The 22,679-nt window shown below is 37.9% G+C and overlaps 1 protein-coding gene across 7 annotated transcripts in view; it reads left to right on the top strand.

Moving 5' to 3' along the window:
• The first annotated feature begins 1,372 nt into the window (after positions 1-1,372).
• Positions 1,373-22,679, top strand: part of CYLD (CYLD lysine 63 deubiquitinase) — a 50,352-nt gene continuing 29,045 nt past the window's right edge. For 2 of the 7 annotated variants that reach the window (XM_088800352.1, XM_019732335.3), the window contains exons 1-5: positions 1,373-1,449; positions 2,097-2,175; positions 8,059-8,711; positions 9,940-10,242; positions 12,721-12,826. In XM_088800352.1, coding sequence (XP_088656478.1) covers positions 8,208-8,711; positions 9,940-10,242; positions 12,721-12,826 — 913 coding nt within the window. In that variant the 5' untranslated portion in view covers positions 1,373-1,449; positions 2,097-2,175; positions 8,059-8,207. The other 5 variants (XM_019732337.3, XM_019732334.3, XM_088800353.1 and 2 more) reach the window with 5 other exon arrangements.

Raw genomic sequence — 22,679 nt, 5'->3', positions numbered from 1 at the left:
TGTTGCCTAAGGCCACACTGCGAGCTAGGCCTGTTGGTTCCCATTTTATTGCTTTCTATGCAGTGTGCTCCTGAAGCTCGGGAAACAGGATAAAGGCTGGACTGAGGAGGGACAAGAGCAGATTGAGGCTTAGCTTTTCTAAAGACGTCCATTTCATTCTGGGTGCTTATGGCAAGGGAGATGGGTGACCTGTTTACTAGCACTGTTAGTAATCACTCATGTGACTTCTTTTATGTACTCACTGGTTTAAATTCCCCAGATCTGCAGAAATAATCACTTTCCACTGGGGAAATTTTCCCTCTCATGATTAAACACACACACACACACACACACACACACACACACACACACACACACACCTCTTCCTTCCTCAGTATTAATCACCTTCTCCTATAATTGGTACTTAAAATGTCAAAGGAGAAGGGATTAATTAACAGGAGTATCCAGTGCAGCAAAGCATGCTGCAAGCTCTGAGACTGATTATAAAAAGCACTTCCTTAAATATTTTGAGCACTTTGGGGAATCACAAACCTCCCTTCTAATTGAAAGATCCTTAACTACACCCCAAGTCCTGGCAGGTGGCCAGGGGTGCAAAGCTGAGTGAGGCGACATGTGGCAATCCCTTCACCACCGTAGGGAGACGTCCCTCCAACCTGGGATAGGTGGCCAACAGAGGTTCAGAAACAGCCAGTGTCCCAGGCCCAATTTGAGAGAGAGGAGGAGATCTAGCCTGACTGAGCTCCTGCTGCGCGTCAGGAACTTTCCAGGCGCTATTTCTCAGCAATCTTTGTAAGGCAGGTAATAGGATTATCTACATTTTACAGACAAGGCAATTGAGGCCGAAGGTGTGGTTGTCAGTCTCACACGTCAAGCAGGGTCCCACTGAAAGCACACAGGATTCAAACTTAGGTCTGATTCTAAAGCTATGCTTTTTCATGGAATCCTGATCTGCAGTGCCCAGCTCGCATCTGGACTGCTTGCCACCCCTGCCCCAAACTCTCACTCTACGGGGGGAGTTTTGACAGCTAAGCCTTGAGCCCAGACCCGGGCACCGCAGGTGGAGCAGCGAGAAGCAAGGCGCCCCGCCCCGCCCTGGTGTCAGCCAACGGTAACGCGGCACCCACAGTCCCTCGCCCAATCAGCCAGAGCTCCCGCCCTCATCCTCCGCTTCTGCTCCCCTTCCCTCCGCTTTCCCTTTGGCTCCACCGAGCTTGACGGAGCGGAAAGTCCCTACGGTCCGCTCTGAGCCGGCAGCCATTGGAGGAAGGTCTGTCACAGGGTAGCCCAATCAGAGCGTGCGCAGGAACGCAGCTCGGGCTGTGATTGGTTAGTGCGGCCGTCGCCCCCACCACCCCCGCTCCCGCTCTCTCCCCCGGGCGGATCGGAGGCGGGGCAGGTGGGGGCGGGCCCAGGTAGCAGGTTCGGTTGCGCGGGGGCCGCGCGTCGGAGGTAAATATTAGGGCGGTGGGTGTGGGGCACTGGGGCCGGCCCGGGACTGGGGCTAGCGAGGCGAGGGGAAGGGGTGACGCCCCGCCGCCCGAGGTGAGTGAGTGAGCGGGCGGCCGAACCGGCGAGCGGTGGGCCTCCGGGTCCCCTCGGGCGCCCCTCCCCGACCTCAGGGTGCCTAGAGTCGCCGCCGAGGCCGTCGGGCCCTACGGGCCGGCCCGTTAGTTGTCCGGGCTCCGAGCGAATCAGGCCCGCGGGGTGCTGAGCCCGCTGACGTCATCCCGGGCTTCCCCAAGCTCGGGGCACCCCCCCCCCCCCCCCGTCCCCGGGCCCTCTGGAGAGGGCTCCTGAGTGGTGGGAGCGCGGTCGCCGCCGTCGGGACCTCCGGAGAAGAGAGGACTTGGGGTGGGAGCAGCGTAGGAAACCGTCTCCCCCTTCGGCCCCGCATTCACGTATGGGGAAACTGAGGCACGGGCCGCTGGCCTAATCCTGACCTCCCGGGTTGGCATCGAGAGCCCCGGGCTGTAATATCTCACATCCGTGCGGTGGGGCGTATCGATGGATCGGTTCTGGGGTGTTTGTGGCTCCCGTCCAGGAAGAGCAGTTGGGGTTCAGGCCTCGTTAATGGCGTGTTCTGCTTTTTCTTTCAGTTTACCTCTTTCCAGGGTGAGGAGGATTTTCACACAACCCGGAGTCCTTTAGTTGAAAGGTGCGCTCTGTTGAAACAAGGTATTCTTTCTTTTCCTTCTTTTTGTTTTTCCTTATTTATCGTATTAAAGATCTGCGGAGACATCCTAAAGTCTTGAAGGAAGATAGTGTTCCTGAGTTTGGTTCTCAGTTGGGTCAGCTGCCCGGTTATTCACGTCCTTGGCATCTTTTCTATTCCACCCCGTGGCATTAGCGTGTTTTAGAGTGGTTGTCATCTTCCAGCCACCGAGCCTGTCAGTCTCCCAGTCCCCACCTTCCCTGCTCCCCTCCTGTCCCCAGTCTCCCTGGACAGCTGTATCCTTAGCTCAGCTAAGGAGCATTCCCTACCTTGTTTTTGGATTCAGGCTAATAGGGATCTTACTAAGATTGTTGTGTTGCAGTCATTGACTCCTAGAGAAAAATCCAGGCCGTGAGAGAGGGTGTTCATTCAAGTTTTGGTTTTCTGCACGCCCCCTCATATCCCAAGCAGACTGAATGGCCCTAAGAATTTAGCTGCCAGTTCCCCACTGGGTAGTGGGTGGATTTGAACTAGAACACTATTAGGAGGAAATGATTTGCTGGAAATTCTTGAGGAAATTCGTGTACTTTGAATGTTGGTAACACCCAGAACATTCTCTAATGATCTGCTGCAAAATTTTGTAGCATTCTTCGGAAGAAGCCTTCCTTTGGGTGGTAGCATTTGTGAGGAGCTGGGAAGACCAGGGCATTTGTTATGTAAAACAAACATTCTGGAGCAATGATTACTTGCCTAAACTGTGATTTTGTTTGATTTGAGGAAGTCTTTTAACACAAAAAGAGAGAAAGGCGTAATTATCCTGTTCATCAAACTATTAGTATTTTGTTCCTGACTGTCACACCAGGATCTTAAATTTGTTGAGGTTATTTTTATTGGTTATACAGAATTTATAGGCGAATCCATAAATTGTGAGAATCTAGGAAGCCAGTTTCAAATGAACCTCAAACAAGTTGTTTTCATAATTGTGAAATTTTCCTTATTCGCCTCTTCTTATGTGTGTAACAATGAAGTGGTGTAAAAATTGACCATAACTTTGTTGTGAATTAGAATTATTATTTTTCAGGAATTAGGTAAAAATCATTAAATACTCTCAACTCTTGAGTCTTTTACTCTTCTCTTTTTCTTCTTTTAACCTGGAGAAAGCTTTTGATCACTAAACAGTTAGGATGAGGAAATGGAATTTTGGTTTTCACTGTTGTCACCTGAGTTAATTAACTCGTTCATTTCTTATGTCCTGAATGCCTGCCATTTGATAGGCACTGGCTTGGGCAACAGAAATATAAAGATGAAGGACTTGGGGGATTCAGTCTGGAAGCGTAGTGGCCAGGTTTCACTCTAGTGAGATAGCAGAGAGTCGTGTTCTTTTGCCATGGATGTGCAGGTGTGAGAGCCAGACATTTTCTTAACCTTGTAAATCCCCCCCCCCCCCCCCCTTTTTGTTTTGTTTTGAGGGACTGCATACTTGTGTGCCTGGATCACAAATTAATCCGTGAGGAAAATTAAAGCTGTCTCTCTTCTGGTCATGGAATCTCAGCATTTCTATTCTTTTGCAGTCTAGGAATATAACAACTTGTTCTTTTAGTGAGAGAGAGAGTCTTTCTTAAAATGGTAATTATTCTAACTATTCAGAAACGTTTGGGAAAAGTCCCATTGTCTTCTTTCTTTGGTATTCAAGCTGACTTTGCTACCTCTTTGCATTTATAATTAGGGGCAGGATTTTAGTATTGTAGTTTTTATTCTGATTTAGATAGCCTCCTGTGGTCTTTAGAACAAGGTCGGATATCTCAGGAGATGCAAACTGTTCTTGAGTTAGGTCTGTCTTGTTTTCTTTTAGTGAAGTTCTTTGAACAACGTAAACCTGATAACTTGAGAATCAAAATGACACTATCTTCTGATAAGTTAACCATTATCAATTTTATATGGCTGCAAAGTGCCATTTATTTGTGCTATATATTGTCTTTTAGAATGTGGTAATCCTGACTGTTAATATTTTCTTATAAAACTGATTTCTTCATCAGCTTTTGCATAGAAAGGAAACTGATAAGTAATTGTGTCCTCTAACCCTTATCTTAGTTTAATGGCTTTATTTAATACAATTAAATTCTTCTTTACTCAGAATCCAGACCATCAACCAGCTCAGATAACCAGGTACATTTTCAGAACTTTTGACCCGGAACTGCTCCTCATCTCAAATGTTGTCCAAAACAAGGCGTCCTATTCAGTATGATTTTAGGGTTAAATGTATTCCTGTATTCCAGTGCTTTGGTAATCTTCATTTAGTACTTACAGTAATTATCACGATATTCGTAATCACTCAGTTTTCCAGCCTGCGTTAAGGACGATGGTATTCAGATGAATCATTTGTGATATATTAGTGCTCAAAGTGAAGTGCACTATTAGAGGCAATTTTTAAGCAATTAGACCTAAAAGGTAGTAAGAGAACACTAATGAGGGTAGTCACTGTGTTTTATATCTAATGTATTTTTCAGTGTCTACCTGTGCTGAGTGCATAAAAATACTAAACAAACTGACACCTTCTTGATTGATAAAGAACTCATTGGTAATGTGATTTAAATCTTTCCCAGATAGTCTCGAGTCAGTTTTACTGCTAGGGGTTCTTAAGACATAATTTAGCTGTTCTGCATATCCCAGTGAAAGAAGAATATTGGCATTATATTCTTTCGAAAGGGATAGAAAGTCTCTTATTAACGTATTTCTGCTGTAATGCCATTATATTGAGGTATTGATGACCATTACATGTATCCTTTTGTACGTCTCTAAGAGCCATCAAGATCCCCATTCAGAGTTCTCTAACTGTCAGTTGCAATGAAGAGAATCAATTTTTAATACAATAGTTCCAAACGTATTCTTTCTTAATGTATTCTTTCTAAAAGGGGAAAGACCATGCCCTTTTTATTTTTGGATATTGCTTTTTAAATATTTTATAGCTTTTGCTTTGGCTGTTCTAATTGTCTAACATGACAATTATGTCTAAGCTTACTCTCACTTGTGCTAATGCAAGTTAGAGAAAAACCACTGCTCCTTGTGTAGTTCACTATAAAATATGGTTCTTGATCACCATTGTTAAATTGCCCTTAACCTTTCTATAAACCAAAGCAGTTATATCAGATTTTACTGTGGACTGTCTCTTAAATGATTTGCAGAAAACACTCTTGTAATGAAAACATGTAACGTATAGTGTCTTAATGCATTCATATAGTAATTTAGTTTCGTCTTGGTCATATTTCATTAGCACTGATGGTTTTATTTTAAATTGTGGCATGAATCATTAAGCTAGAGAACAATAGAGTAGGCATTGTTGGCATATAATAATCATTAAGATTAAAGAAAGTTCTTCATTTTAATATTGGAAGATATAATTTTTAGGAATTAAAAAATAATTTCTTTTCAAAATAGAATTGCCATACTTAGAAATTTTGGTGGGGGCCAAAAATATTTCAAAACAGTTAAGGAGAATGAAACAACTATTCACTTTTTTAAAAGTTGCTTTTTGACCATCTCAACCTTCTGGAAGCAACCAAATATTATTTTTGCATATGTCTGTACACTGAAGCCTATGCACTTTACTCTTTAAAAGACCTGTTCAGAATTTATGTATTCCTTTTTTGTTATTGTTGTTTTGTTTGTTTTTAAGCACACACACATATTTCATCAGATGGCTTCCCAGAACTCATTAGAAGCAGTAATTTGAAAAGCAACAAGGCCATAAAAGGAGTCAATGTATATACTGCAGGAAACCACAGAAAATGGCTGGTGGCAAGGGAAAACTGGAGTCTGTCAACCTTTAGAAAGCAGACACAGGAACTCAGAAAGCACAATCTAAAGCCTTTTAACAAAGCGACAAACACCTTTGACTATTGAGAGTCACACATAATAATTTATTTCATATTGATAATTCAGTGATCAAGAAAAAATATAGCTATTTCCTTGCTGAAAAATTTAAAAAGAATTCTAGTCAGAAAGAGCAAACACTTTGTTTTGGTACTTGTAAAGGAATAGGGGCACATTGAGTGTTGGGTGGCTGTTTGCGTAACCCTCAGTTGGGGGTTTTGTTTCTGTGGTGCCAAGATCAGGGTTTCACAGGTGTCTTATGTAAGTGGCAAATAGAAATTGATCCTATTCCTGCTGAAGGAGACAGTGCCCTCAAGTGGAATTACGACAAACACATAAAAAAAAGAAAAGGAAAAAGAGAACCACTTTGGACCTTGTCTGCCCCTGCGCTCACTAAATGTTGCACAGATGTTTCAACCGTGTGGTTTTGAAGGGGTGCCCCACTCTCTACCCTGTCTTGGGGAATCTCCACGTCTCACTCTGGCTCCTAGAAGGGCAGGCTTTTAAAAACTTATCATTATAGAATAGCTCATTATCTTACAACGCATCCTAAAGGAAAAGTTAGTCTGTGTATAGATTTGCCAGATTATTTATTCAATCATTAACTTAAATGATTAAACTTAAAATTCAGTTCTTTAGTTTTAGGAGTATTTACTCTTTAATTGCAAGAGCAAAACAGATAAATATGATAGTGCTGTCAACTGGCTGTTACCCAGGGTGATGGAAATGGATCCCTCTCCGAGAAGGGTGGGATGAGTATCGTCTTTAGAAACCAAGGAGCCACATTCATGTGACAGAGAATAGATAGGAACTGTTGTTTTTCAGTGAGTTAATTCATTAAAATAATGAATTAAAGTCTCAATTTGAATTAATGAGATTGTGTAGTTTTTAATTACCAAAGTAGGGTTGAGAAGGCCATTTTAATTGTGAAAGATTAGTATTTGTGAACAATTTTAAATGAACATTTGAAACTGAAAATCATCTTTTGTGTATTCTTTTCTAGTACACATAGTTAAAATTGTGATAGACGAGCATTTTGTATTTGATAGTATACTGCAATTATATTTCCTTGTTAAGCAGTCCAAGTTCTGACTACAGAATTGATTTTTTCAGATATCTTTAATATAATCAGATTTACCAGATCTGATATATGTGATTGTGATAAATTAAATGATAGTTATGGTTAATATGATTAACATTTGCCTAAGGATGAAATATACAAGCTTAAGGAAATGAAACTGAGTCAGAGATAAAATGTTCCATTATCAAAATATGGCACACAGATAAATGAATTGTGGTTGAAGTTTCAGAATGTGATCTTATGATATTTTATTGTTAAAAGATGTTTAACATAATAGTTATGATGGATAACTTTTTACTTAAACTCTGTATACATACAGAAATAATAGCCTTTGATTTATGTGTTTTTTTGGTCCAAATGCAGCAGCTTATCTGTTTAAGTTAGGCAGGATCTATTAAAAATGCTACTTTTTGAAGTTTAAAAATGTCAGAATATACCCGGGGTGCCAAAAAAATGGGCAAGCGGACACTTTGGTCAATGTTGCCCAAGCAGTAGTTCGCCGTAATCAGAAGTGTCTGGACATTGATGGTAACCACTCTGAGCACCTCTTGTCATTGCAGAAGTCACACGTGACTTGTATTCATCTTTTGTTATCAGTATATATTGAGTATTACAGTTTTAATACAGTTTTCCTTTCTTAAAATGTGTATACATTTTTTGGCACCCTCTGTATACATGAGATTATCTTTTCCTAGAATTTTGTTTTACAAACTTCAGTGCCTTGAAAACAAATATTATATTGTGTTTGAAGATACTTTATAATTGGATCTCATTAATTAAGTATGTAAAATTATAGTAGGTACAAGTAATATATGTCTTTTAACCTTTGTAGATATTTTTGGGAGTGTGTGTGTGTGTGTGTGTGTGTGTGTGTGTGCTTAGTAGCGGAATGTGATTTTTAAAATTTTAGCTCGTGTAGCATGAAGAGTAAAGTTTCTTTTTGCTTGTCCTCCAGGCATTGCGATTTGCTGTCTTTTTACAGCATGGGCACCAAATTGCTAAAAACGTGCTTTGGGACTGCCAGTGAATTGATCTTTTGCAGTTTTCCTACAAACTCTGTAGTTCCCTTTTTTTTGAGTTAATAATTTTGGAGTTAATATCACAATGAGTTCAGGCTTATGGAGCCAAGAAAAAGTGACTTCATCGTACTGGGAAGAGCGGATTTTTTATTTACTTCTTCAAGAATGTAGTGTTACGGACAAACAAACACAAAAGCTCCTTAAAGTACCAAAGGGGAGTATAGGGCAGTTTATCCAAGACCGTTCTGTGGGCCATTCGAGGATTCCTTCTGCAAAAGGCAAGAAAAATCAGATCGGATTAAAAATTCTAGAGCAGCCGTATGCAGTTCTGTTTGTTGATGAAAAGGATGTGGTAGAAATAAGTGAAAAATTCACAGAGTTACTTTTGGCAATTACCAATTGCGAAGAGAGGGTCGGCCTGTTTAAAGACAGGAGCAGACTAAGCAAAGGCCTCCACATAGATGTGGGCTGCCCGGTGAGAGTGCAGCTGAGATCTGGGGAAGACAAGTTTCCCGGAGTCGTGCGCTTCAGGGGACCCTTGTTAGCGGAGAGGACAGTGTCCGGGATCTTCTTTGGAGTAGAGTTAATGGTAAGTTTGCTAAAACCATTGTAGTGAGCTCTGTGTGTGTGTGCGCGCGCGCGTCTGCATGCACGCACGTAGTTTTTTCCCCTTTAAATACCAGATCGCACGTAGTTTTTTCCCCTTTAAATACCAGATGTGTTCCCAGGCATCTTCTGTGGTTTTTAATATTCATAATCCTTAGGATTGACTACTTTCTAGTAATAAATTGAGATGATACAAAGACGATGCTTTGACAACTTTAAAAAAACTACTTCCCACAGTAGGAAATAAAAACAGCGTGCAATTATTAAAGATTTTCATACCTGAGAAATGTTAACATTGTCTGTGTTAAAAACGAATGCTAACGATTCTTAACTAATTAATCACTTCACAGAACTGTTCATTATCTTGTGACGTGATCATCAGTTGCTTTCTCAGTTTTTCTCTTAATGTGTGCTACTAAGTGATGGAATTTGGATCTAAGACTTTTTCTTAAGAAGTTGCAGCAATTTCAACTTGCTGATAATTGTCCCTGATGATGTATGTGAAAGTCATCTGGGAATTTATTTCTACTGAAAAGGGAACCAAGAACTCGTGATATGTTTTCAAAATTAATGTTGATTCTCGAGAACTTAAATGCCAGTTACATTTTGACATTCTTGCAGATAGAATTTCAGGACTTGTTTGCTTCTTGATTTAATTTTCTAAAGCAATGATTTTAACGCAGTTGGTGATTTGAATCCCAGCTATGTCACTTAGTAGCTGGGCTAACTGGGTTACTTACTGAAGCTACTTCTCGGAATGGGCTTCCTCATCTGTAAAATATTGATACTAGTACGCAGGTTGCAGGGTTTTTGTGTTACATTGATTCAGGATTTAGCATGGTGCTGACACATAGTATGCGCTCAATAAACGGTGCTAACATTACTGTTATTTTATAGTAACATTTTCTTTTTATGACAAAATTATTGTTAAAATGACAGTGTGGAATCCAGCCCAACTTTCTCACAGTGGAATTATGATTTGAAATTATCAAGTCATTTTATTTCCACATCAAATACAGCGTCTTCCTTATTTTTTTTAAATACCCTAAATCCAAAAGCAACTGCTAATAATTATATTTCTTATGTGTCATTTAGAATTTTTTCAGTGATTTCCCTGAAATCCCCAGAATGGATCTTTTTTCTTATGGATCATTTTTCTATTTATCTATTTTCTACCTATTTACCCAACTTTTTCTTCTTTTAAAAACTAGGAAGAAGGTCGGGGCCAAGGTTTCACTGATGGAATATACCAAGGGAAACAGCTGTTTCAGTGTGATGAAGATTGTGGAGTGTTTGTTGCCTTGGACAAGCTAGAAATCATAGAAGATGATGACAACGGATTGGAAAGTGACTATGCAGGTCCAGTGGACACGGGCCAGGTTGAACTTCCCCCTCTGGAAATAAACTCCAGAGTTTCTCTGAAGCTTGGAGAAACTATAGAATCTGGAACAGTTATATTCTGTGATGTTTTGCCGGGAAAAGAAAGCTTAGGATATTTTGTTGGTGTGGACATGGTAAGAAATTTTGGATTATATTACCTTTGTGAATATATCTATAGTTTTATGACCAATTTAGGTAGAAGTAAACACTTTGGATATTTAAAACGGACTAATTTGGAGTAATTTAAAGAACATGTTCTGATTTATCTTTGTTAAAGGAACACTGATGTTGGGGCAAGAGTCTACATAGAGAATTACATTTCTTCTTTTTTCCTGTTTGAATAAACTGGAGTAATGTTTCCCATCTGTAAATTTGCTGTATGATAGCTGACCAATAGAAAAAAAACAACACACCCAAATATATTACATAATGTCTTATTTTTCTTTACTTTGAAAAGGTTGTTTTTTTTTTGTCATCTGTGTTTCTTTTTTTGTAATATCTGCAAAATTGTATTGGCTGATCTGATTTTAATGAGTAGTGTAAAAATCATTTACAGAAAATACCTGAATAGAGGAAAAGCATATTGTTTTAGCGGAAAACACAACTGAGTATTTTCTTACACTGTAACTCACTCAAAAATTTTTTTTATTGTGCTAAAATATATGTAACATAAAACTTACCATTTTAACCATTTAAAAAAAATGAATTAGGGATTTTTATTTTTTAAAAACTTTTATTTATTTTAAGTGTGTTTTCCAGGACCCATCAGCTCCAAGTCAAGTAGTTGTTTCAATCTAGTTGTGGAGGGTGCAGCTTATAGGTCCATGTGGGGATTGAACTGGCAACCTTGTTGTTAAGAGCACCGCACTCTAACCAACAGAGCTAACCAGCCGCCCCCTTTTTAACCGTTTTTAAGTTTACTGTTCATTGGCATTAAGTACATTCACATTGATGTACAACCATCATTACCATCCGTCTCCAGAACTTTTTTATCTTCCAGAATGAAACTCAGTCCCCATTAAACACTAACTGCCATCGCTCAGTCTCCTCAGCTAATATTATGTTGACAACCACTATTCTACTTTCTGTCTCACACTCTGTGAATATGCCTACTCTAAGTACCTCATATAAGTGGAATCATACAGTGTTTGTCCTTTTGTTTGTTTCACTCATTTGTAATGTTACCTTACACTCATAATTGTTAATAATGGTACATTCCAATTTGGGAAGTTGAGTGAGACCTATGGGACTAAGAGAAGGAGAAAAAAAGGCTGAGAACAATTTTTATCATAGATTGAAAATATAGACAAGAGTTTGTTAGGTATAAAGAAGGAAATTCATGCAGAATTATTAGACACTAGAATGAGTTAGGAGAGGATGTGAGAAATAAGACTTGTACTCACGATGTTTGTGGTGATTATTTTTATTCAGGTATGCTTTTCGGTAGGGTATGAATGTTCTAGCATAAATTTCTCTTACCTGGTTCTTGGAAGTTCTAGAAAATTCTATGTGATACCCATCAGTTCGACACATATTACTATGTTGTTTAGACAAACATTTACTGAATATTTACCACGTGAAAAGTTAGAGCCAAAGTCAAGCCTGTGCTTCTGTCAGGAGGGCTATCAATTGCACACACGTTCAAACCCTTGTTCTTTCATCTTCAGTGTTAAGTTAGAGGAGAGATTGTGGGCTGGGTGGAGGGAAGGTTGGAGAAAGAGGGCCACTGGTCACTGGGGTTAGTCTCCCTGGCTTCCGGTCATTTGGGCCTCAAATTTGGCAGAAGCCAGATGGGCCTTCCTCTCCTTCGACGGCTGTCTGGGGATCACCTTGTTCACTCGGCTCAGGCTGCCCAGAGGTTTGCTCCACCAGCTTCTCCCGCTGCCTCTCTGTCCTCCAGTTGGCTTGTGCACGCATTCATTCCAACCCCGTCTCGCGCGATCCTTGAAAGGAAAGTTCCGGTAAACGCAACATTCTTCATCTCCTCTTATTTCCAGTGGCATTTAGCGTGGTGTTCACTTTGGTGCTCAGGGTAATTGTCTGACTGCCCATGTCTTCATCTAGTCCATGGACAGCACTGGACTAGTTGGTGCTACCTTGGAATATGAAATAATTAAATATGAAAGTCTCTATTTTGGAAGGAATTCCTACATACCTGTAAAATGACAAAAGAACAATTAAGAATAGACTATGTACAGAAAGGCATATGGGAGTTCAAATTGAATAAGTGCTCAGGGAATGTAAAGGAGTGTTTAGAGCAAGCTGGGGTTAATTAGGGGCAGATATCTGGGTAGAAGAGTGTATTAAAAAATCTCCTCATGCAGGTGGGTGTTATTATATAGGCTAATATTTATTATCCAGGAAAGCGTGACAAATACTTTTGACTCCTTGCTCGTCTGTGGATTTACAATAGCTTGATTATTCTTGTCTCGTTTTTGCAAAACCAAAAAAAACAACAAATGAACAAACAAAATATCTTATTGTGGTAGTTATTCCTGATATATTTACCAGTGTAAAATGTTTTGGAGGATCCTTTCATGGAAAATGCAGACTTTAACATTGATGTTTTATTGAAGAGTGTTTTAAAGTTTATTCTATTACTTAATTTCTAGGATAATCCTATTGGCAACTGGGACGGAAGATTTGATGGAGTACAGCTTTGTAGTTTTGCAAGTGTTGAAAGTACAATTCTCTTGCATATCAATGATATCATCCCAGGTATGTTTTCTTTGTGTTTTATGTATTAATTAGGCAGAGTTTGAAAGACCTGTTTTGTTATGAGGATATAAATATAAGCCTCAAGGTGTGTTTTTGGAACTTGACTTTTATATTACGGGATTGTTATTAAATAGAATAATATCCTTTCTTACCCCACAAATGAAAACAATACTTACAGATTTTTATTTCCAAAAGTATGTGAGTGTGGTGTGGCACTTACATGTATTATTCACTTTTTCATCACCTGTCCATTCTAAGTGGGGGAATAAAAGCCCTTTCTGATAATTGGAGGATTCAGAAAATATAATACACGTAAACTGCTATCAGTTTGAGTGAAAGCCTGGTTTAAACTAGAAGCTTTTAAGCAGAAGTGGTCATTTAATATAATCTAATATACAGTGGAGGGGTTCTTACCAGGTGCCCTATAAGATCCTTTGGTTTTGAGACTGTGTAATTGATCAGGATTCATGACACTGTGGTCAGAAACAGATCACTCAACTTTACATCGTAAAAAACTCTTAAGCATCCTTTCGTTTTACCTCCAACAAGTAGTAATACCTGATGGCCCCTGTCAACTAATTGATAAATTCCTGCTGATAGCTACAATAGCACCTTCTCCTGCTCTGAGTAGAATTCTAGTTATAGGCTAGTTTATTGGTAATATGTTAATCATAAAACTCACAGGCAATCAGGGGTGGTGTTTCTTACCCAGCATTATGCAACTCTGAGTAAAACGTCAGAAAGCCTGCGTTTAGTAGCCAAAATGTATCGATCCCTGAATTAGATGACCTGTACTTTTTTTATATTCTTGACAAACTCGTAAGGTAGGTCTGCATTATCCCCATTTTCCTGATAAAAAACTGGGGCTTAGCTAGGACCAGATAGGGCCATGACTGAATCGGATCAAGTAAGATCCTACTTGATTCTGGGAAAACTGGAATTCAAGTCCCGAACTGTCAAATTATAAAGCTTTGCCCCTTTCACTCCTTCCTCACCCCAAATCCTGTGTGTGTACGTGGGATATGAAGACTGCATAGGAAAACATGCTTCTCAGCCTCACGTCTATGCTTGAGAATATTGTTTCCATGGAGATGTATTTTGTCTCTAATTCTATAAAAGCTAAATTTTACTATAACAAGGATCACAACTGAACAAAATGGTTCATTTGCTCCCAGTGTTTTTCCGTTATTGCTAATTTTGACACAGAATGCTTTTGAGTTCCCCACAGGTCACTACACGTCCTCAGTTTCTTTTTTTGTAAAAATGAAGAGGCTCATAGTAGATAATCCTTGAGATTCCTTCCAGCCTGCACTGTTTGCTCCGCTTTTTTTCCCTGTTGGCTTGCAAGTAGTAAATGCTTGTTTTGCTCAGTTAGGAAATGGTTTCTACTTTAGCTTTACAGCAAGAGTACATTAATTTAGTTGGAGGTTTGGGATTCAAACGATACCTTTATTTCAGTTTTGCTTTGTAAAAGTCTGACATACTTTGCTTTTCTTGATTTCTTTAAAATCAGTTTTTAATTTCTTGCAAATTGGATTCCTCCCGTGTTTCCCCGAAAATAAGACCTAACTGGACAGTCACCTCTAATGTGTCATTTGGATCAAAAATTAATATAAGACCTGGTATTATATTTTATATTATATTATACCCGGTATTATATTATATTATATTACACCCAGTATTACATTACATTATATTATACCCAGTATTATATATTATATTAAGTCCCGGTCTTTTATTATAGTACAATAAGACTGAGTCTTATGTTAATTTTTGCTCCAAAAGACGCATTAGAGCTGATTGTCCGGCTAGGTCTTATTTTTGGGGAAACATGGTACCTATTGCTTTGCTTCTCTTTGGAAACAAATGGTTTACATTCAGAGGAAAGCATATATGCTTCATATTTTACCTAGTAATATTTAATTTGCCTTTTCATGCTTAATTGTGAAAATAACACAATTTATGATTTGATAAATTGAAATACTTTTTAATGTTGTAATTAAGGGCTTATTGTTTAAAAAGTAATTTTATAAAAAGGTCGTTCATTCACTCAAATATCAATAAGCCCTTACTTAGGCTTCTGTTAGGTGTTGAGGGTATAGTAGGAAGCGAAACACATGGATTACTAAATAACTGAAATATATGGTCAGGTAGATGGTGATTGGATGGAGCATGACAAACAATGGAAGGGGGAAATGGAGTGCTTCATACTTTATTTGGTAGAGCGTCCCATGAGCCTCTAAAGCAGCGATGTGAGGTTTGAGTTCTTGACCTGAAGGAGATTTGAGAGTGAGCCACATGGCTTCTAAGTGGCTTCTAAGGGACGGGCCTGAGGCTGCAGCCAGCTCGGCCAGTTGGAGGCATAACCACGAGTTCAGTGTGGCTGGAGCCTGTTGAGCGAGGGAGAGAGATAGAGGTAGTGGGAACTGGACAGGCAGTGCCAAGTGGGCTGGGATTCTTGGCCTTAACCTTGAGGGAGAGTCTGAGCAAAGGACAACTTAGCCTAATGTAGGTTTTTAAACGGTAGGTTTTAAAATGGTTGCTCTGGTACAGGTTAAAGGGTGGCAACAGGGAGACCAGGAAGGAGACTACTGCAGTTACCCCTGTGAGAGGCGATGGTGGCACGTGTAACGTATTGTTTAGTTTAGCCTGTTTTTAAACTCAGTATAAACAGAATCATACCGACTGTATTCTTTAATTACTTGGCATCGGTTACTTAAAATGTATTTGAGATTCTTCCCCGTGGCTGAGGGTATTGATAGTTAATTCTCCCTGGCTGCTTTATAGCACATTTCATTGTGTGACTGTCCCACGACTTAATAGTGTATTCTAATGTTAATGGACATTTGGGTTTGGGTTCTTTCCATATCCTCTTCAACACTTGGTACTGATTAAAATTTTGCCAGTCTGATGTCTGAGAAATGGTATCTCAAGGTGGTTTTAATTTGTAGTTCCCTGATTACAAGTAGGGCTGAATAACTTTTCATATATTTATGAAATATTCGTGTCTTCTATTAAATACCTGTTTGTGTCTTTGATCATTTTTTTGGTTAAGTTATTGATTTATGAGTTCTCTGTTTCAAAAATTTAACATTTCTCTGTTTTAACATTTTCTTATGAAATTGTCAAACATACAGAAAAGGTGAAAGAATTTTTTACTGACCATGCCTATTGCTGCCACCTAGATTCCACAATTAAGTTTATAGTACTTGGCTTTGTCTCATATTTATTCATCCCTCTATCCATGCACTGATTCATCTTGTTTTTTTTTATGAATTTCAAAGTAAATTACAGACATGACATCAGTACACTTCCTAAATATTAAGTGTGTATATAATTAGCTAGAGGTAAGTATTTCGGTTTTTTGTTTTCCCTTTTGAGATAAAAGACATACAGGTAATGAAATGCACATTATATCATTTGAGTTTTGACTAATGCATATACTGTTGAATTTAGTAACTCTCAATTACTAAGAAATTTTTAGTGAGAAATACATTCACCTCTCTCAAATCAAAATAATGAAGTACAGTAGAATGTCTTGTTTCCATTCTTATCCCCTTCACTTGCCCCCTCACTCCATCTCTCGCCTCCCACAAGTAACTATTTTTTAGTTTCTTGTCTATCTTTCCAGAGTTTCTTTATACAATATAAATGCATGGTCTTATTCTCCTTCCCCTTTTAATGCATGTAGCATAATATTTGCAGTATTCTGCACCTTGCTTTATTCTTTTAACTTTGTATCTTGGTGTATCTGAACAGAGAGGTTCTTGTTTTTTTACAGTGTATAATTTTCCATTGTATCATGGTTCCATAAGTTAGTCAACCAGATTCCTAGTGATGGATATTTGGTTTGCCTCTAACTTTTTGGTATTTAAATTTAAGTCTTTAATTTGTTTCATGTTCACTTTTGTGAGTGGTGTAAGGTAGGGGTGCAGTCTCACTCTTCTGCCTGTGGTTGTCCAGTTTCCCAACACCATCGACTTAAGAGACCATCCTTCCCCCACTGAATATTCTTGGTTCCCTTGTCAAATGTTAGTGGACTGTCTGTGCATGGGTTTTTACTTCTAGGCTCTCATTTGTGTTCCATTAGTCTGCACATCTGTTTTTATGCCACTGCCATACTGTTTTGATGACTATAGCTTTATAATATAGTTTGAAATCAGGAAGTGTGATGCTTCTGGCTTTTCTTTTTCAGGATTGCTTTGGCTATTTGGGGTCTTCTGTGAAAGTTTTATTTTTTCATAAATTTTTCCATTTAATATTTGTTTTAAAAGTTTTTAGCATAACATTGTTCATAAAATCCTCTTATTTTCTGTCAAATCTCAGCAGTATCAGCAGTTATGTCCTGGTATTCACGCACAACGTTATTTGTGCCCCTCGGTTTTCTTTAAAAATCTTATCAGAGTTTTATCACTTTCATTTATTCAAAAAACCCATCTTTTGGCTTTTTTAATCTTTTTTAGATGTATTTGTTTTCTGTTTCAGGAATTTCTGTTTTTTTTAGTTTTGCTTTGACTTTTGTGGATTTCTTGTCCCCTAACTCCTTGAGTTTGGATGCTTAGCTTACTAATTTTTAGCCTTTTTTCTAGTGTTAAACATCTAAGGCCATAGGTTTTCTCTACGTACCCACTTAGCTACATTCTACAAGCTTTGTTATATATAGTTACTTTGTTATAAAATTTGAAGCATTTTGTATTTGCCTTTATGATTTTTTTTTTATGTAATCCATGAGTGATTTTAAAATGTGCTTTTAAAATTTCAGGTGTGTGGTGTTTTGTTCTTGTCATTATTAACTTTCAATTCCATTGCTTTATGATCAGAGAATATGATACCAATCGTTTGACATTTGTTGAGGCTCACTTTATGGCTGAGTACATGATCAACTTTCAGAAATGTCCTGTGTCCACTTGAAAAGAATATTTTCTCCAATTGTAGTTGCATGAATTGCATGCATATTTTATATGTCCCTAAGGTCAAGCTAATTTATTATGCTATCCCAATTTTATATATTGTTACTGAGTTTTGAATTGCTAGATCTATGAGTTACTAAACAAGGTATGTTAAAACATCCCAATATGATGATGGATTTGTGAATTTCTTCTTAATTCTATAAGTGTTTAATTTTGAGATAGTTATTTGCTGCATACAAATTTAGAATTGTTAGGTACCTAGAGTTTGGAATTGTTACATCTTTCAGGTGACTTGAACCATTTGTCATTGTGTAGTAACCACCTCCAATGCTAGTAATTCTTTTTGCCTTAAATTCTGTTTTGTATGATTAGATAGGTTTTCTTTTGGTTAGTATTTTCCTGTTATTTATTTTTTTCATCATTTATGTTTAGGTATGTCTCTTATAACAGCATGTAGTTGGCAATCCTTTCTTAATCTAGTGGTTGATAAGTTTTGTCTAAGATTTTCATCTATTAATATTTATCATCACTGCTAATTGGATTGATTTCTATCATCACATGAGTTTTCTATTTGTCCTACTTTTCCTGCCCAATCCCCAGTGTGTTTGTTTTTGGATTGAGATGTACCTAGCATGGTTTTCTTCATATTTCTCCTGCTTGGCCTTTGCTAAAAACTTCTTGGATTTGTAAATTTTATCTTCCAACAAAGTAGGAAGCATTCTAAACATAATTCTTTCAAGGGCTTTTTCTGTCCCTTTCAGTCTCCTCTCTTTCTGTGACTCCGTTAGACACAGGTCAGCATTTTTGATATTGTCCTCTAAGTCCTTGAGGCTCTGTTAATTTTTTTCAACCTTCTATATCTCTGTTCTTTAGATAATTTCTATTGTTCTGTCCTCAGTTTTACTGATTTCCTGTCTATTATTGTGCTGGTTGAGCTCATCCTATGAATTACTATTTTTCAGATATTATCTTTTTAAGTTTTTAAAAGTATTTTTAAGACTTTCCACTTGATTCTTTTTTTTTTCTTTCTTTAAATAATTTTTATTTCTCTGGTGGGATATTGCTATTTTCTCTTTCACTGTGGGCATATTTTTTTACTTCATTAAGCATAATTATAATGGCCTCTTTAAAATTCTCCTCTGCCAATTCCAACATCAGAATCATCTTTGAATTAGTATCCATTGTGGTTTTTTTCTTTTGAGACTAGGTCAGTTTCCTTTTTTTGGTCTGTTGAGCAATTTTGGATTGTCTTTTGTATTGTTCCCTTTTTTTAAATTTTGTGTCTCCTCTATAGTCTGCCTGCTTTTTTTCACTCTCTAGTGCCGGAGGGCAGCTGTTTTTTGTATTTTATCAAAGTTAAATGTATTATTTGAAGAGAAATGGTCTGGTATGAGCTTGCTCCATAATAATTTTATTTTTAAGTATTTATTTTGGAATATGGAGCTCATTTATATAAGGGAAAAAAAGGGATTTCTCTGGGTAGGTATGGTAGTTTTTATGATTAGATTTTATTTTTATAGTATTTGATTGAAATATGGTGTTGTTTCACACTGTAACTATTGTTAACTATTGCCTTTTAAGTGTTTTTTTGTTTGTTTTTTTCTTTAGCATTAATACAAAACCTTTATCTTTAGCATTAATACAAAACCTTTCTAAGCCAGTTTTTTTTTTAGTTTCAGGTGCACAAAACAATGTAATAGACATTTATCATTTAAAAACCAGTCGTTCTTAACCTGGGGTGGTTTTGTCGCCAGGGATCATTTGGCAATGAATACAGGCATTTTTTATTGTGACGTCTCGGGTGAGAGCACCACCTGAATCTAGTGGGTAGAGGCAGAGATGCAGAGAGCTGACCCCCCCCCCCCCCCCCCCTAAATAGTGATCTGGTCCAAAATGTATGCTAATTTTGTAATATTAACCTGCTGGATGGCTAAGGGGAATCCCTTGTAAAATAAAATTTCATTATTTATATATTCTTGCAGGGGTAACCAATTCTGTGTTAATATTGTTTCTCCAAAATCACATGGATATATGTAATTTACTTGTCTTACCAAATCAAATGCGTTTGTGGGTTTCCTTCTTCATTTCCTTTTTTTTTTTTGGAATTTCCCAAAGGTACTTTTTGAAGCTCAAAACCATATTTGTATCACCATACTTTTTACTTACCTTAATTGGATTTCTTTGAATTTTGAATTTTACAACTGGATATAATTCATTATATTGAGTAAACTGGGAAACTAGAGAAATCATTAGTTTAGTATTATAATTTAAGAAAGAAAAAGATACCTGAAATATGAAGTTGGCTTATGTATAATTTATTGTGTTTTTCTCCGTCTGCAGCAGAATAAAGATTTGAAATGCTTTTTTTCCAAACTCTAGAGCTGTATTTCTTTCTGTATGTTTTTTTCACTTCTCAATGTGGTTTGAAATGTAAATCTTGGGTTCTACCGTAGCACTTGAAAAGAAAAAGCTACCATTTCTATTTTTCCTGCGATGGAATTAATGTATAACCTGACGAGAATTCTGTTTTAGTAGTATCTATCTTCAAAAACACTTATAGTTTATTTAAGTAATGATATAGGATTAAAATAACAAAATTAGTTATAGGGATCTCTTGGGCATCATATGTCAGGCACCCTTTGATTTTCTAGCTCAGCGGCTAACACTGTCATGACTGGCTCCCAGAGCAGTGACAAGAAGGGAAAGGCACGCTTTTCCTTTTAACGCTTGATTTTCGTAAACCCTGAATGGAAGATAAGTAAGCATGATACCAGCTTTTATAGCATAATTCACAAATTATACTTTTTTTGCCAACAAAATAAAGCTTGCAAATAGACTTTAAAAAATTGAAGATGTGTCAATGAAATTAATTTAGTTTATTTGACTGGGTCTTCATCTGTATTGTGTGTCATCATTAGCGCCCTTTTCTTAAGACAGAAAAAAAGAGTCATGGTGGCTCCTTTAGTTCCTTAGTTTCTTTTTCTTGCCAATTACCTTCATTTGTAGGACAGAATTAATATTTCCAGCACTGAAAACATGTTTTTGAAGCAGTTGAACAGCTGGTGAGATTAGGAAAGAATGCATCCCAGTCGGTTGCTTGTTACAGTGGGTTTCTGAAGAATGCCTAAAAGATGCAGGAGTCTTCCGCCTGTTACCAACTTTTCCTCTCTTCCTTTCTGTTTTCAAATGTTTCAAAACTCTAACATCTACTCTGAGATTATGTTCAGGTTCTTCAAGCTGTTGTGATGAAGTGTGTCCTTGAGTTCCACATCTAAATTATGCATCTCTGCTTTTTCTAATCCAGTCTGTGTGTTCTGTTTTAGTTTTGAGGGCTGGGAATGGCAGGCTAATTTTAGTTTTTAGATTATGGCAGTGCACTCACATTTGCACAGAATCTTAGAGAACTTTCACTCCTAACATTGACCCCCAACTAGTTTCTTTTTGTATCTTGATTGTTTTCTTTGTGTCATTCAGTGTTTGCATATTGTATCGCTTTTGCACTTTCTTTTTAAAATTGTAACAGTTTTAGTGAGATACAATTAACATACAATAAACTGCACACATTTAAAGTATATAATTTGGTATGTTTTAACGTACGTGTGTGCCCGTGACACCACCACCACCATCAAGAATGTGAGCATATCCGTCCCCTCAGAGTCTGTCCTTTGTGACCCCCCCTTCTGCCTGCCCCCTCAAGTCCCGGCATCCGCAGATCATCTGTGTGTCATTACATGTTTGTTCACGTTTTCTAGAATTTTATATACATGGAATCACTCAGAGTGAACTCCTTTTTTTGTCTGACTTATTTCATTTAAGGTAATTATTTTTTGACTCGTTTATGTGTCTTTTTATTGCTGAGAAATATTCCATTCTATGGTGTGTAATCATGTATGTGTATATATCTCTGTATATGATCTCTATATATCTATATGTCTCTGTTCCCGATTCTTGCTAATATTCACTGATATTCGGTCTTTCACCTGGATTCCTGACACAGGGAGAGCTGACTTTTGTGGGGGCTTTCTTTTGTCCATGCCAGTTGGCACTGCCAGGTTGCTGGCTTCTTCAGCTCCAAGTCTGGGACACACTAGGCAAGAAGAAAACCCAGGGAATTCTCCACCGTGTCCTTCCCTAGGCCCAGAGGTCCCCGAGGGTCTGCTGTCTCCTCTCCACCTTTCAGTCTTTTAATTGTGTTTTATGTATCCTATCCAGAGATTTTAGTTGTACTTATCAGGAGGAATAAGAAAAAGGATGTCTACTCATCTTCCTGGAAGTGGAAGTTACAGCTTTTTAAAGAAAGTTAACAATAGATATTAGGGATCATTTCATATTACTACATAAGTTGCATACTTTTATTTAAATTATGCATTGTATTTCATTTTATGAATGTATATGAATTTTTAACCAGTCCCCTTTGGTTGTTTTCACTCTTGCTGTTACAAACAGTGCCGTAGTGAATGATACGTGTATATGTAGCGGTTTGCATGTGTGCCAATATAGCTAAAAGATAACTTCCTGTCTTATTATTTGTATCTTCTTAGGGAGCTATGTGTTCATCTGATAGAAGAGTCACTATCTCCTAAAGGCAGTCAGATTATTTCATTCCAGGTCGATCTAGTTGTGAAAGTCACTCCTTGTATGATGCACGCATATATCTACCTTCCTGTAATTCCCTTTTGGATTCTAGTTCTGAACTGGGGATGAAGATAGGCCTCTTCCTCACAACAACCCTCAGACATTCAAAGACAAGTATCTTTGGCACCTACATCTTCTGTTCTCCAGCCTAAAAGTTTGAGTCATTTTAGCCATTTTTCCTAGGACATGGTATCTCGATATTCTGCGTATGGACTGGTTTGTTGAACATATCTTTCCACCTGGGCATCTAGAAGGGAACGGAATACTGTAGTCCATATGGGGACTAATGGTTGCTATAGAACAGGACG

The sequence above is a fragment of the Rhinolophus sinicus genome, chromosome 8 (assembly GCF_057876585.1).
Source record: "Rhinolophus sinicus isolate RSI-liver-muscle chromosome 8, RSI-T2T, whole genome shotgun sequence".
NCBI lineage: Eukaryota > Metazoa > Chordata > Mammalia > Chiroptera > Rhinolophidae > Rhinolophus > Rhinolophus sinicus.
Note: the sequence above shows the minus strand (reverse complement) of the source record. Positions and strands in the feature narration are given on the sequence as shown.